This window comes from Pseudopipra pipra, chromosome 3 (genome assembly GCF_036250125.1).
Source record: "Pseudopipra pipra isolate bDixPip1 chromosome 3, bDixPip1.hap1, whole genome shotgun sequence".
Classification (NCBI taxonomy): domain Eukaryota; kingdom Metazoa; phylum Chordata; class Aves; order Passeriformes; family Pipridae; genus Pseudopipra; species Pseudopipra pipra.
This window is the reverse complement of record NC_087551.1, coordinates 98448279-98462717: the sequence shown is the minus strand read 5'-3', so window position 1 is coordinate 98462717 and position 14439 is coordinate 98448279. Positions and strand designations below refer to the sequence as shown.

The 14439-nt window shown below is 34.9% G+C and overlaps 1 protein-coding gene across 1 annotated transcript in view; it reads right to left on the bottom strand.

Moving 5' to 3' along the window:
- Positions 1–14439, bottom strand: part of TRAPPC12 (trafficking protein particle complex subunit 12) — a 48605-nt gene that overhangs the window by 21724 nt on the left and 12442 nt on the right. Inside the window, exons 4-6 of the mRNA XM_064650462.1 lie at positions 14064–14177; positions 13079–13217; positions 2876–2988 (exon numbers count right to left, since the gene is read on the bottom strand). Of these exons, the coding sequence (XP_064506532.1) occupies positions 2876–2988; positions 13079–13217; positions 14064–14177 (366 nt within the window). The remainder of the gene's footprint in view (positions 1–2875; positions 2989–13078; positions 13218–14063; positions 14178–14439) is intronic.

Here is a 14439-nt window from a genome sequence, read left to right as displayed (position 1 = left end):
ATAGCCTCCCAGGGGATGTGGCCTCAGCTCCATAGGCTGGCTCATTAAAAACTAGAAAACAACCTTGCATTGCAAAGAGACAGACTAGGTGAGCTAATAGGTCTTTTCTTTCTTCTAGCTTTTATGACTCCAAGTTCATCTCATTTACATAATGACTATTCCTATGCCCTTCTGTAAATACGGATGACCAAAGATTATTTTTCCACTTTTTAAAATAGGGAGGTAAAACACTAGAGGCTTTTGGTTGAAAGCTCCCCAATTAATTCTGTTATAACCCAAATGGTTCCCAAGTGTCACATAGAAATATTAAGACTAATGAGTGTACATCCTTTATGTTATTTTCTTGGTTTTGCCTTGGGTTTTTATAAGCATTATAAACGTTATTCTTGAATGGTCCAATTGAGATTGAGATTGTTGGACAAATACTGTTCCATACAAAAATCAAAACGTGTCAGCCAACCCTAACTTCACATGGTTAAATTATCACCAATTTACAACTGTCTTTTTAAAACAGATTTAGGTATACAAGCTGTCCTTTTTTCATACTCTTGTAGTCTTTGAATTGCTCCAAAAGACAAGGTATTTAATTGAATGCAAACAAATGAAGTAATCTGCAATGAGGTGTCTAGAATAACAGATCAGAAGTATTTCTCTGAGAAGGATTGTATGTTTTATTTTTTTGTAGTTGTGTACTGCACTTTAAAAAGGAGCATCCATCAGCAGAGACAATGGCTTGTCCTGGCTACTGTATCCTAACTCTAGTGGAAGGTGAAAGAACCAAAGGGAGATCATTCTTTTTCTTGCTGCAATTGAACACACTACCTTGGGAGAAACTTTGCAAACTCAGACACAGAAAGGCAGAGACAAAGAGGTGACAATCTGTGAACCAACATCAAGTGCAGAGAACAGGGGACTACACAGAAGAGCTTACAGAAGACATATAGTCAGACTCAAAAAGCTTCCCCCAAGGGCAAAAGGGATAATTTGTAGTGACCTAGGTAACTAGCAGTTGATGGAGTGAGAACAGGAGTAAACAGATCTGTCTTCAAGAACTTAGCAGGGAGGGAAATATGTATATAATAATTTGTAATTTGTTTTTATTTCTATTTCATCTTCTCCAGCATATCTAATTTCCCTTACTTAAACAAATAATCAGCCTAGTTCATATTCAAACAAAATCTTGTACTACAGTTTAAAAGCTTCCTTGGTACACTGGATAGGTTCTAAGGATATGCACTTAAAGGAAAAGAGCAGAGGCAGACACCGCGAGGTTGTAGCTGACTTAAAGGTCTTTTAAAGGAGTGGGGGGGAGGAGGGAGGGAGTTAATTTCCTTTCCTTTCACTCCTCTGTTTACCAACAATCTCTAATCTATGGAGAATCATGGCTGATCACACTGTAACTGAGATGTGGCCATTTCAATAGTTTGCCAGATGGCTGATGAACACCTTTGCTCAGCAGTTGCTCCCTCATTCACATTTATACAGTTTTCTCTCTTTGTTACAAGACGAAGGAACTTAGAAACAAGTTCAGTTTTTGGAATCTAGTGGCACCTTCATGATTGAGGGCAGACAACACAGCACTTAACACCAGATTGCATAAAACAAAGATATGAAACAGCTGATCTGCTCCAGACCAGGGCAGGCAAATGTTAGTAGAAGCACCAGGAAATCCTGCAACGGAGGCATATAGCATTTCCTAGAAGAACAGAATTACTTCAAACTGAGGACCGTTTATAAAGAAAACAGCTGGAGTGAACAGCCTGCCAGGAATATTATGACATGAGATGGTCATCAACAGGTAACTGTATTTATGAAGTGCTAAGAAGTGGCACTTCTTGGCCAAATTAGATACATCTCTCCACGGTTTCCAAATCAATTCTTTCCAACTTTGTAACAAATGCCATATTCACTTCTTATTACCTAAACCATTCATTTTTCCCCTCGTAATACAAAGAACTGGACTTTTTACTGTAAACATTTGGTTATCCTAGCCAGTGCTGGGCTAGAAGCAAGTTGATTTCATATATGTAAGGCCATATAACTACACAATTGGCAATTATCATTTCCCTTCACTTCTCTTATCCAAGTTATTTAAGGAGTAAATATAGGAAACTTCCATGGAATACTGAAAATAAATTGCATGTATTTGTCTTATATAGTTTTGAACTTTCAAGTGTCACAGATAAAGCAATAATGTTGCATTTCCTCTAGACTTTATCACATGGTAACAATTCATAATCACTGGTGCATTAGACTGCCCGGAAAAGATGTAAAAAACATTTAAGGACAAATGCTTCCTGTCAGCATGTTGGTTTTAGAGGAAAAAGTTAGTGCTCACAACCCCATGACTCCAATTCCAGCACCGACAAATCCCATGTTATAATTCGGGCCATAATTTTGTATTATACTACTTGACAAAACAAAACAAACCCCCCAAAACAAACTCAGCTGGTTGTACTTATATTCCCAAATGACTGTTGTTTCCAAATCCAGCTATTTGGACTATTTCTGAAATATCAAGACTATTTCCAAAAGATCAAGGTCATTAACAACTGTTTTCAGCTGGATGCAGCTGAGTGAAGGAAAGAAATCTCCTCTACTCGCCCTTTAACACATCTGCTCACTGTCCTCCACATCTTGTCTGGCAAAAGCACAAAAGTTGTCCCCTGTTCTACTCATTTGAGTCAGAGCTACCACAGAGTAGAGAAGGATGTCTCCTAAAAGGAAAGAGGCACTTCATTACTTTTAATAGTGAGCTCCTTTGCATCAAGATGGGAGTAAAACAAGTCATCATTGAAACTTAATGTTCTTTTTAAGGACAACAAAATTTATTTCTTAAACATTAAGAAATGTTAGTGCATAGAGATGCTGTTACCTTGGCGCAGATTATCTTCATACTGTGAAGTCTGTCAAGTGATTCTTGAGGATTACCAAGGTATTGGGGAAGTTCAGCATGTAAAATCCGCATGGAGAAAGGAACCATGGAACCTAGAAACACAATTAATTTTGTTAAGTGTGTTTGTTATAATGATCAGTTAGTGATTTGCCTACATTAAACAAGGTATTTGTCACTAGTGTATGTCATAAAGTCCATTTTGCCTATCTATCTTTTTCTTCTCCTGATGAAAGATGTGAAAGATGAGAAAATAGGAAACTTTTTCTCATACTATGTGACATGTTGTAAAATGTTTTAAATAGGCAAACAAATGTAACCATAATCACAAAGGCAAGAAGCAGGTGCACCTACTTCAGATTTTCAAAAACAAGGCTGTGCAAGGAAGTATAATGTTTCATTAAAGATTTTTATAAACTAATTAAAACAAGGGATAAACAAAAATGAAGTTTACTCAACATTACTACTAATATTTAATAATTATATATATTTTACAATCAATGCAAAAGAAATAATACAAAATTACTAGCCTTAAAAGTATACTTGTGAGTGAGTTATATAATCGGGGCATACAAAACCACTTGGCATATTTTTGTGTATTTTCTGGTTCATTCACAACATCAAAGAATAGGGAAAGAAATTTAAGCAATATGTGGGGAGAAAAATGTCTTAATTTTCACATTAGCTTACTTTTATCTTTATTATTATTACACCATTTACCAAAGACCCAATTTTCTGAGTTTATCAGCATCCTGGCTGACTTCAAGGGCAGTTTAAGGAGCTTAACAGAACTCTAGCGTGTGCAACACCTTGCTTTCAGATAAGTGCATAATCCTGATACACAGACAACAATAATGAACTTAAACTAAACTATTGAAACCAAATCAGACCTGGAAAAAGGAGAAGTAGGCCTTGCAAAATACTGTGCTACAGTTCTCATATTTTAATATATACATTTGCTTACTTTAGACATATTCTAAGGGGATTTCCCTTTGAAGTCACCTCTTGCCTCATCTTTTCTCAAAAACAGGACTCAAGCACCTTCTAAAAACATTTTTGCACCTGTTCTTAACAGGCTTGTATGTCAAAGAGGTAAATGCTATATAGAATGAGTCACTGCCTCAAGACATTTTTTTAAAGGTTGACAAAATTTTAATCACAAAACTCACTAATTATGACCTTCAGAGTAAGCCACTTACATCTACATAAATTCTCTTTTCCCAATGGTAACTATTCCCCATGGCTTCCGTGACTGCTGTGTTCCTGTAATGGACATACACATCAGCCTAAAGCACCATCATACGTAGAATAGACATTAGGAAAACAAAACTGCCTTTAAAATTCTATTAAGAGAAGTGTAAGAGTTTATTCAATCAGTTACAAAATATATGAAATATTTTATGTATATCCTGACTAGTACCTAACATGACACAAGTGAAGATACACAGTCAATGTAGGGGGTGAACAACAATGAAAAGCAAGGTGAAAATAATTTAAGAGTAAGTTCCGTGCCAGAACACCACAGAAAAATTGCTTTGTAGACACGTCGTGAGCTGTACTGCAAACTTAGTTCACCAGATGTGAACTCCAGCTGGTTGTACCTCTACCACCCCTGTGGCAGCAACCAAGTTGCAACTCCACCATGCAAGAGTAATTCTGCCAAAAAAAGCGCTCTGCCTAAAACCAACTAGCTTGGTACTGTTCTTTTTCGAGAAAGTAGTCTTGATTTACTGTTGATGAACATTCTGCTGTACTCAATGGGATTAGTGAGAAAAAGGTAAAAAAAAAAAGGAATCTAGAATTTTAGCAACATTCTGAACAAGTTTGTATCATTACATCCTCTTGTAAAATGCAGCAAAAGATCAAGTCAATTAACAATCATACAGAAAATCTGGAATGGTACCAGAACAGCTCAGTGTACAAGTACATGACAGGTATTTAATGAAAGAGAGATGGAACATCTCACATTACAGATTTTTATAAAATTTATACAATGTTTTGTAAAACACTTTTTTGGGATTGCATATTTTGTAAAGTGTTGATCTTATGTATTGTTGAATGAAGCCATGCTACTAAGATCCATGTCAGGGGAAAGAAGAACCCATTAGCAATCTACATCATCAGAAGTGGTGTCAGAGGATGTCAGAATGATGAATGTGACTCCAGGTCAACTTAGACTCCATAAGAATCTGATTTATTTCCTATCACAACTAAGACCTCAGTTGTAACAGGCATTTAGAACAATATTACTTCAAAATATACTCTACTGATGTATTATTTCTCAACCACTTAGCATTTCCTTCATGGTTTGTGACCAAAAACATTCCAGTGTGATCCTCAGTGTTATATCAAGTCTGATGACCGATCTCTCAAATAAAACTAGCCGGAAGCTGGCCCAGGGTGTAAGGATAGCCAAAGACTTGTCAAACCAGAATTTGTACTACAATTTCACGCAGGAGGATTTAAAACTCTAGCATCTATTTCTTCTATTTCTTTTCAAAACTCATGACATAAATAGAAGAAATTTTACTGTAAATATCCAGGAAATCCATCCAGTGGATTTCTGTTACTTACTGCTTATTAAACAGGCTGCTAACTTTATTTAAAATATCAGAAATACTGTTTCTGCCCTCTTCCTCAGTTTCCTTGGAATCCTTCTGAATAGGAGATTTTTTTTTTTGAAGAAAGCACAAAACTACACACATGCTCTCCTACAAACTTTCTTACCAGTCCATGTAAACAGTATTGTGTAACTGTAGGTCAAATCAGATGAGCAAATTGCTCATAAAAAACCAGCAGCACTTATTCAAGCCACTCACCCAAATACAGACCTTAAGTACTGTGCTTATAAAAAATATGTTCCTGTCTACAAGTAAACTTCTCTTTAGTTAAATGATATGAGGTGTGCATAATATATCTAATTAATTTCCTTCACTAATAAACTGACTTTCTGGATAAAAAAATGGCCATAAATTTATTTAGATTTGGTAAAGTTTTCAATGAGTGCTACTTATATAAAGTGCTAATACATTTTACATACACTTCTCAGAAAGACCTACATGGCAGTATTGAAAATGTACGTGAAGAGATCTGTTCACAAGAATAATTCTGTAACTCCTGATTAACAGCTGTGTAAAAACTGGCAAGAGTTGAGACTTTACAATGATGTGATGTGCCTGAGATTTTAGAAAACACTGTAATTTTCATTTTACATTGTTTAGGTTAACAAGAAAACAACTGGGAGGAGGTAAATGACATCTGTTGACTCTAGTAGGTCAATAATAATAGTGTAAGGAAGGTCTGAAAGGCAGGTTGCAGAATTTGGAGTACAAAACTTAACGATAAAAACAGATTAGTAGGGGAAAAAACTATACTTCCCTCAATGAACATGGTTACACTGGAGGGGGGACAAAACAAAAAAGTAAAATTAACTACATGAACACTCAGCTGTAACAGAAATATACGTGCTTGTCAGACTAAAAATTACATTACATTGTCTGTTCGCTTACTGTTAGGCCACATACTTAAAGCACAGAGGGCAAGACATATTTATTTGTAACAGGTTCCTATACTAGGGATAGGAAAATTTTATACAAACTCTGAATTAACTGCATGCTGTCTTTTGCAAAACTATTTGGAATTAAACCCACATACTCTATTATATTTCACTCAGTACTGAATTTAACAGGGCAACATGTCAAGGAAGTATTTAAAACAAATAGTATATCCTGTGATTAAAATGTTTGCTTAGGAGCACAGGAGAATGCATTTTGCTCTCTACTTCATGCTTCAGATTTCTACAATAATGTCCTCTTACGCAGTAAAACCATGTCAGCTAAGCTAAGGTAATTTCAACAAAAGGCAACACCCTACAATTACAGGTATGTATTGAAATTTTAAATTAAATAGGTCTTATTCTAGCTTGATGTTTTACAGTTGACCTCTGTTGCTCCTCTTCAGGGGTTTCATAATAAGCTATAAAAATTTATAATGGAAAATGGTTTAATTTTAAGACAATTTTCTTAGATATCACTTTTAAATACACTGAAGAATTTTTTTCCAAGAATATGATTTTTGATTGTCACTTTTGTATGAATTACTTATTCTTATACATATATGTATTATCAGCATACAAAAGGCAAAACTAAAAAGTAAAAAAAGGTCTGCTGAAAGGAAAATGGATACTGTGAAAGCATGGGAACAGATGGAATAAATAGTAAGATCAGGTTAATTTTTCTAAGACCACAGATTTCAATTTCTATTTCTTTATGAACAGCTGCACATTTTCATAACTGTCAAAGCACAAACACCACCCCATGTCAATCAAATTCAAAATGCAGCCCTCATCTGCAGCCCTTTTAGAGCAGAAAAGAGAGGATTCCAATGGCCAGCCATTGTATCTTCATATTTTATTGTTGCAAACCCAGTAACCAGAAATGCTTTCTGATCTGACTTCTACAGCTTATTCAACAAATCTTAAATACTAAAGAACAGCAGAAGAGCAGATACCAATTACTACAAGTATAAAGTGGGATCTTATGACAATAATGAAAGAAAAAAAAAAGAAAAATCCTTCCTTCACTGGGTAAAAGAGAAATACAGAAAATCTAGTTTCAGAAAAATATTCTGCTTTATACATACATATACATAGAGATGTATATCCTTGCCTTTATATTCACACATATATTTACCAAAAGCGTATGTGTATAATTTATAAGATTTTTAAGAGGGATAATGTAGTAAGTTTGAATCCTAGCCTTGCTGACTAGCAAGTATACTTCAAAATCCACTAGTTTCCAGACTAGTTTCCAAGTTTTTGTTTATTCTTTTCAATCCAGAGAGACTGAAGAAGAGATAGGAGCCTAAATGTTTGTACCCACTTAAGGAAAACGTTTTGAAAATTTTATCTGAACTTTCATGCTTGCATATTTTTTACAATTTAACTGCAAGTGACCTAAGAACACAGGTACTCTGAATCTAGATCTGGTTTTGAAAGATTTCAAAATTACTTTTTCAGTAATTTGGAGTTACTTGCACTGAAACAAGAAAAACATAAGAGAAAGAATACGGAAAAACCCTACAAAAACTGCCCCACCTCAAAGAGATCACGTTACATCTTATCTACTGATAGCTGCAGTAAGCAGAATTTAGAAATTACTTACTTACTCACAGTATTAAGAAATCCTATATTAAGCTGGTACTGTCTACAACGAGATTATGTAGCCTTGGGAAAGAAAGCTCAACTGAGTACTTCATCAGCACTCTACCCCCCCTTAAAATTATACATACATTTCTTAACTAAAATATCTACATTATTTCTGAAAAATTTGTATTTGCACATCTGAGTAGTCTGAATAACCAGCTGGAACCACAACACTTGAGTGGTATTTATTCAAGTCCTATTAGCTGATTTCACAGATAGAAGGTAGCTCTGAAGCAAATGAATGGAGAGTGTATTTAAAGACACAACAGAGATATACACAGTAATGTAAAGAAAATAATGGGCAAACCAGTTCCACTAGAGGCTTTAATATGTTTTTTTATGCCAAAATGAGCCTGAATGAAGAACTCTCCCAAGCAACTGCCAAGACTGAATCAGTCTGATGTGAGAGTGTTCATGTCAGGCACCATTTGTGGTAACACATGATAAAACTAGTGCCACATGTAACAGTGATGGGAGTAACTTTTTTCTTCTGCTTTCCTGCAAAATTTTAAGGTCTGCAATGATAAATGGAAGAAGGAAGTGAAGGGCAAAAAATCAGACATTATTAATGGACAGGAGCACTCTATATGCCATAGTTTCTTTAGCCTGTGCATTTCTCCTCTTATCTTAGTTTTTACATTGATTATTCCCTCTTGTCTCTTCACCTACCACAATTATTCTTCTTTTTTCCCCACACCACTTCCCACTCTGCTACAGTATTCCCACTGACCAAAACCTGATATGGCTGAAAAAAATGGTATTTCACTTATGGCATCATCAAACCCCATGGATAAAAAAAAAAAAAGGAAGTTCCAGCCAGGCTGCCTCCTACTAGCATAGACAAGTAAGAGAGAAGAAGAAAGGAAGACAGTAAACTCAAAATGGCCAGACAGCACCACAGAGGCCTCATACACAGGAGATAATTTCCCCAGTCCAAGTCTGGCCTTACTTATGGCATAGGCTGACATTCAGAAACAGGACCAAGTTTCTGAGAGCAGGTGGGCCTTGGAGCTGTACACAGTCCTCTGCACTACACACAGTGCAGGTGTCTGTAAAATGTCTTTTGTGGGTATTAGAGATATAATTCTGTGTGTTTCCCTTGTTAACACAGTATCTCTGCGTTAGACATAAAACAAGTTTCTCATTACATATTTTTCTGTTTTATAAGGTTATTAAATGTAATAACAATAATAATTTATTACAGTTCACCTTAGATGTCAGCACTGAAAACTTGTTTGCAATATGGGCTTGAATGACAGTTCTAAACCACATGATACGATTCCTTTAGGAGGATCTGAATTTCAAAACTGAATAAAAGAAACAAATTAAGAGCACTACTTGAGTAAATAAGGACGCATAAAAAATGAAATCTTAGACAACTATTTTTCAATCCATTTTTTCATGTATTTCTAATAAAACATCTAACTACAAGGGGTAGTAGTAAAGTCATAAAAGTAATGCAGACCTAGTAAAATCTGCTAAAGCACTAGTTACGATGTCTAGAATCACACTATTTTGATAGAAATATATATATTTTTATATATTATATATTATTTTTTTAAACTGTCACTATCCATCCAAAAGTGTCAGCCTATTGTAGCACACACTAGGGTATCCCTAGAGTTGCAACACAGCCACACTTCAAAACAACTTGTCCTAGAATTAGTTGCAGAGTTCATGGGAAGGTGTACAGTATGAAATCAGTTTCTAGAACACATACAACTAGATATTTAATGACATGTTCCTCACTTAGGCAATTTCCACCAGGGAACAGAGACTTTTTTCATTCAGAGGAATACAGATTATGCTCTTTCTTCACAGGGAGAATGAAAAGAAGAAAAGAAAAATAAAATCCACCCCATGTTATATAAACCTCTGGTCAGGGAATGAAAGTCCAATTTTTACTTATGCAAGTTTCTTTTCTTTGTAATACAAAATAAATTGTTCTCAAGTTTTGTAGCTTTAGAATACTGATCTTGGTAGCACTAACTTTTCTGTAACTTCCTGGTCTACTAACCAGAAACAAGACCAAATTATCTCATAAAAGCATGAAATAGCATTTTAATGTTCCATTTTAATTGTTGGCTCTCACTTGTTCAGAAACACATAGGCATTACCAAGCAAAAAGCTCTCTCAGGTTAGGAAATCTATCATATGAGAGTTCATTAAATATCACAAGGAACACAGAAACAAATTAGAAGTGGGTCAGACTGTGTAAATACAAAGTCAAAACCCTAAAAAAAATATCCTGAAATTCATTAGTCATGAGAACAATGACAAAAATTGAGCCTTATATACCCCACAGAGTACAATGAGATGTGCAGGAAGCAACCTGGAACAGAGTTCCTGACCTAAGGACCTATCTATTAAAAACCAAAAAAATGATATATAAAATCATACTTTTTAGCTTCTTTACACGGATGAATTTAAAAGAAATAGATATATAACTGAATAATTTTAAGATTTTACTAGAAAATGGAAATGGTTTGTTCTCTGCCCCATATCAAACAGGAATGATCTAAGAGTGACTTAACTTATTCCACTGAGTGATAAGAGGATCCCAGACTACGCTCCCCGACAGGTTGTACACTTACAAGCAATGGAGATGACTGAAGAAAGAGCACGTAGAAGCCAGGAAAGGAAGAATTCAGAAAAACTAGATTTTACAGCCATGAAGAAAACAACAGTAATGGGATCCATGCACAGCATGGCTGCAAATGCCATACAAAATATGAGGATGAAACGGAGATTAGTAGTGCAGCGAAAAGGGAAGGAACTTAAGAAGGAAATTAAGAGGAACGTGTTGGCCATGTTAAGTAAAATTAATGGAAAAAAATCTTCCACTCCTCATAGAGTTACTTGTAACTTAAATTCTTTGAGGTATATTTCTCCGAGATTAATGGATAAGGGACTATTCTCACTGCTGTAAGAAGTTCAAAGCTTTCCCTACTTCAAGCATAAAACCCAGAAAACTTTCTAATTTATTATATTTTTTATTATATTTTGAATACAAAGAAATTATGCAAAATATTGTATGGATTACAATTAATGTGTACATTATTTATATCTATACTCTCATTTCTTAAATTGACTTTTAAGTGCTTACTCCATTTATACACCATAAATCAAAACTAAAATGTTGAAACAAAACCTTTTCTTTTATGCTTGTTACACCACAAAATGATATGCAAAATTACCAAACAGCAGTGGATTGTGGATTCATACTAATAGATTTATGAATGATTTATCTATATTTTTTATTTAAATTAGCCAGTTAATGATGAATTTATAGCAGATTTCTTTGTCCATAATCCAGCATAGTGTAGTTAAATGTCAGCCAGAAAAGAAGTGCTTGTTTTCTCCTACATCCCCGCAAATACCTCATCGATACCCTCATAATTTGTATGAAATAGCCACAGTGGCTGAGTGGTTGTTGCAAGAACAGTTTGGATTCAAAGCTCAGTCCCAGAACAGCTGCCTGCAGCAGTCAGCCAGAGCTGGTGCTATTTGTATGATCTGTGGCACGAGGACTCAAGCACCTCAAATATTGACATGACCTGCAAGGATTTTTCTTTGACAAAAAGAACTTATTTTTAGTATTGAAAAAGATGTGGAAACATACATATGGCCTGGGGAAGACTAAGCCTGTGCAGCACTGCATCAAGTGCAGAGTTGCCCAAAGATAACCAGATTCAAGGACCTGTGCAACCTGATGACCAAGACCTCTCTCACTCTTGAAAATTACACAGTTCCTTCTCAGTGGATTGCCAGCGATTGCTTGAAAGACGATGAGTTACGTCAGAGGGACTTGTTCTAGGCAGTCCACATTGGCCTTGATGGGCCACAGCTGATCCTTTGCATCATTTACCTTCTGTAAAAAAATTCCAGACTTTCTGACACCAACTTCCCTTCCTCAGCAACCTCAAAATCTCAGTACCTTCTATGTTACCCCATCAAGACTACCAGCATCTCATGTAAAATGGACTATAATTTTTCAGAGTGGCACTGGCTATAACAACTGTTTCTTACAAACGTTGTATTATACACTGTGGTTCAAATATGAAAGCCCAAGAACATTAAGAACACTCAACAGTGTACTTGTATCAAAGAGTTATTTTTTCTAAATAACAGATTTAGAAAAAATAAAATTTCAAAATAGCCTGAACGGGAGTGAAATTGCTCTTAAAACTAGCAATTTTTCAAACCTGGGCTTCTAGAGGACTAGGATACCCTAAGAAGAGGAACTATGTGGTTAATCTATGGGCAATTTGGAGTAGTGGGAAGTAGTGCATCTGTAACTCGAGATAAACTGCTTATAAAGAATTTAGGCCGGTGGCGGTTTTTTTCCTCTTCAACAATGAGATCCACAGTAAAGTTCTGTTTTTATTTACTTTCAATTATTAAGCAAATAATATTACATTCAACCATTTCTTAAATTAAGGAGAATTATTAAATTAGCTCTAAATTTCTTCTTTTAATCTTAGGAACCAGGAAATAACATCTGCATTAGCACCTGTCTGTATGGGCATGTAAGGGTTAAAAATAGCACACTGATAGTACCTGGATGATGACAAGAGGAAAAGCTTATAGATTCTGTTTCCATAAACTCTCATCACCTTTTACAGCCTGTTTCTGGCTAAAACATAATATTTAAGCTTGGTGGGTTTTAATTTCAATACTATAGATCTAAACTATTATATTTACTTGTCAAAAACATTCCTCTATAGCAGCATCATGAAATACTCTGCCTACCTATATTGTTTTACTTCTTGTTACTCCTTATTGCAACCTCCATAATGTGAACAATACTTTAATGTAGTAATCAATCATGTTCCTCTGGGAAAAACAAACAAAACAAAACCAACATAATCCAAAGTTCACCAATGCTTTAGGATTAAAAAAAAACTGAATTCAACTAAAATTTTATAATGACCGGTAAAATCAGCAAAAATAAAAAGCATTTTATAAATCAAGTGTTTTACCTTTTCGTCCAGGGTATACGTGAGGGTAATATTCATAATAAAGATCAGGCTGGTCTAAATTTCCAAATTGTTCAAATTCCATTTCTGCATTTTGGAATAGATTCAGTTTTACCAGCAGTGCTAGTCTCACAAACCACAGCTAAAAATTAATACATATAAAAAAAAGGGGGGAAAGTCTGTTATTAGGTTCAATCATAAGCCACATCCAAATACAATTTCAACTTCCTAAGTTCTTCTGATAAAAGCTGAGTAAAAAGTTTCTATGTTACTCACTGAAAAGAATAGGGATTTATATTTACATGCTCTTTCACAAAATACTTTTCATCAGATCATTAAAACAAAACACAGAGGACTGATGGTTTAATTGTTTGTAAAGATAGTGAGATTTTGAAGATGAAGTTTAAAAACTAGCCCGCTTCAAAATTAGAACATCTCTCTTTAACCTGAGTTAGCATGTATGAATTATCAATCTGATATATTAATTGTTTTTCCAATTTTATGCTATTCTTAAAATCTCTTAGGATTTTGGTGAAATTCCATAAGCTTTATAGTTACTAGGGCCAAAAACATGAGTTCTCATCTGGGTTACATCTGAACCACTTGTAATATTTTATTAAATTGGGTTCTTACTTTCTTATCAACATGAAACACATTCTCCCATTTGAAATCTTACTACAAAGTTCACAGTCTAGATAGTTCTGTGAACTCTAGCACAGCGAGTCTTTCAAGACAGCAAAACATTTCATTTTGCTAGTGTGATTACCTTTAAAAGCATACAATCAAGATCGAATTCTACTTAAAAAAATAACTTTGTTTTAAATGAGGACCTACTTTCCTTAAGCAAACAGAGAAAGTGACTTACTACAATGCTTAAGTAAGCTCAGTTTTTAGGTTACAATTAGGAAAAGAAGTTTGATCATGTTAAAAAAAACGCCACGGTGAATATTGTTGGAAAACAGTGACAAGAGTGTATCTGTAAACATACCTGTAAAGAATCTGTTGTATGGTTAGCAGGCTGTCCACTTTTTTTATAGCCTTGACCATGGGCAGTTAGAAGCCGCCCACACAAGTCAACTGCTGCCCTCCAGTTTTTACTGCTCTGGGAAGAAGAAAAGAGTAAGTAGCAAAATCATAAAGCCTCTAAAATGCACAACTGCTTATTTTGCCTGAAGCAGCAACTTGTACCCATCAGTAATAATGACAAGGTCAGGAGAACTGGCCAGTGAGAAGCAGAATGTCATTTGTCAAAGCTGCACATCTAATTAGGCAAAAAGTGAAATCAAGCATTAATATTATCAGATCACTAAACCAAAAGAATATACAAACCCATACAGAATTCTAAAATTAAAGCTATATAATAT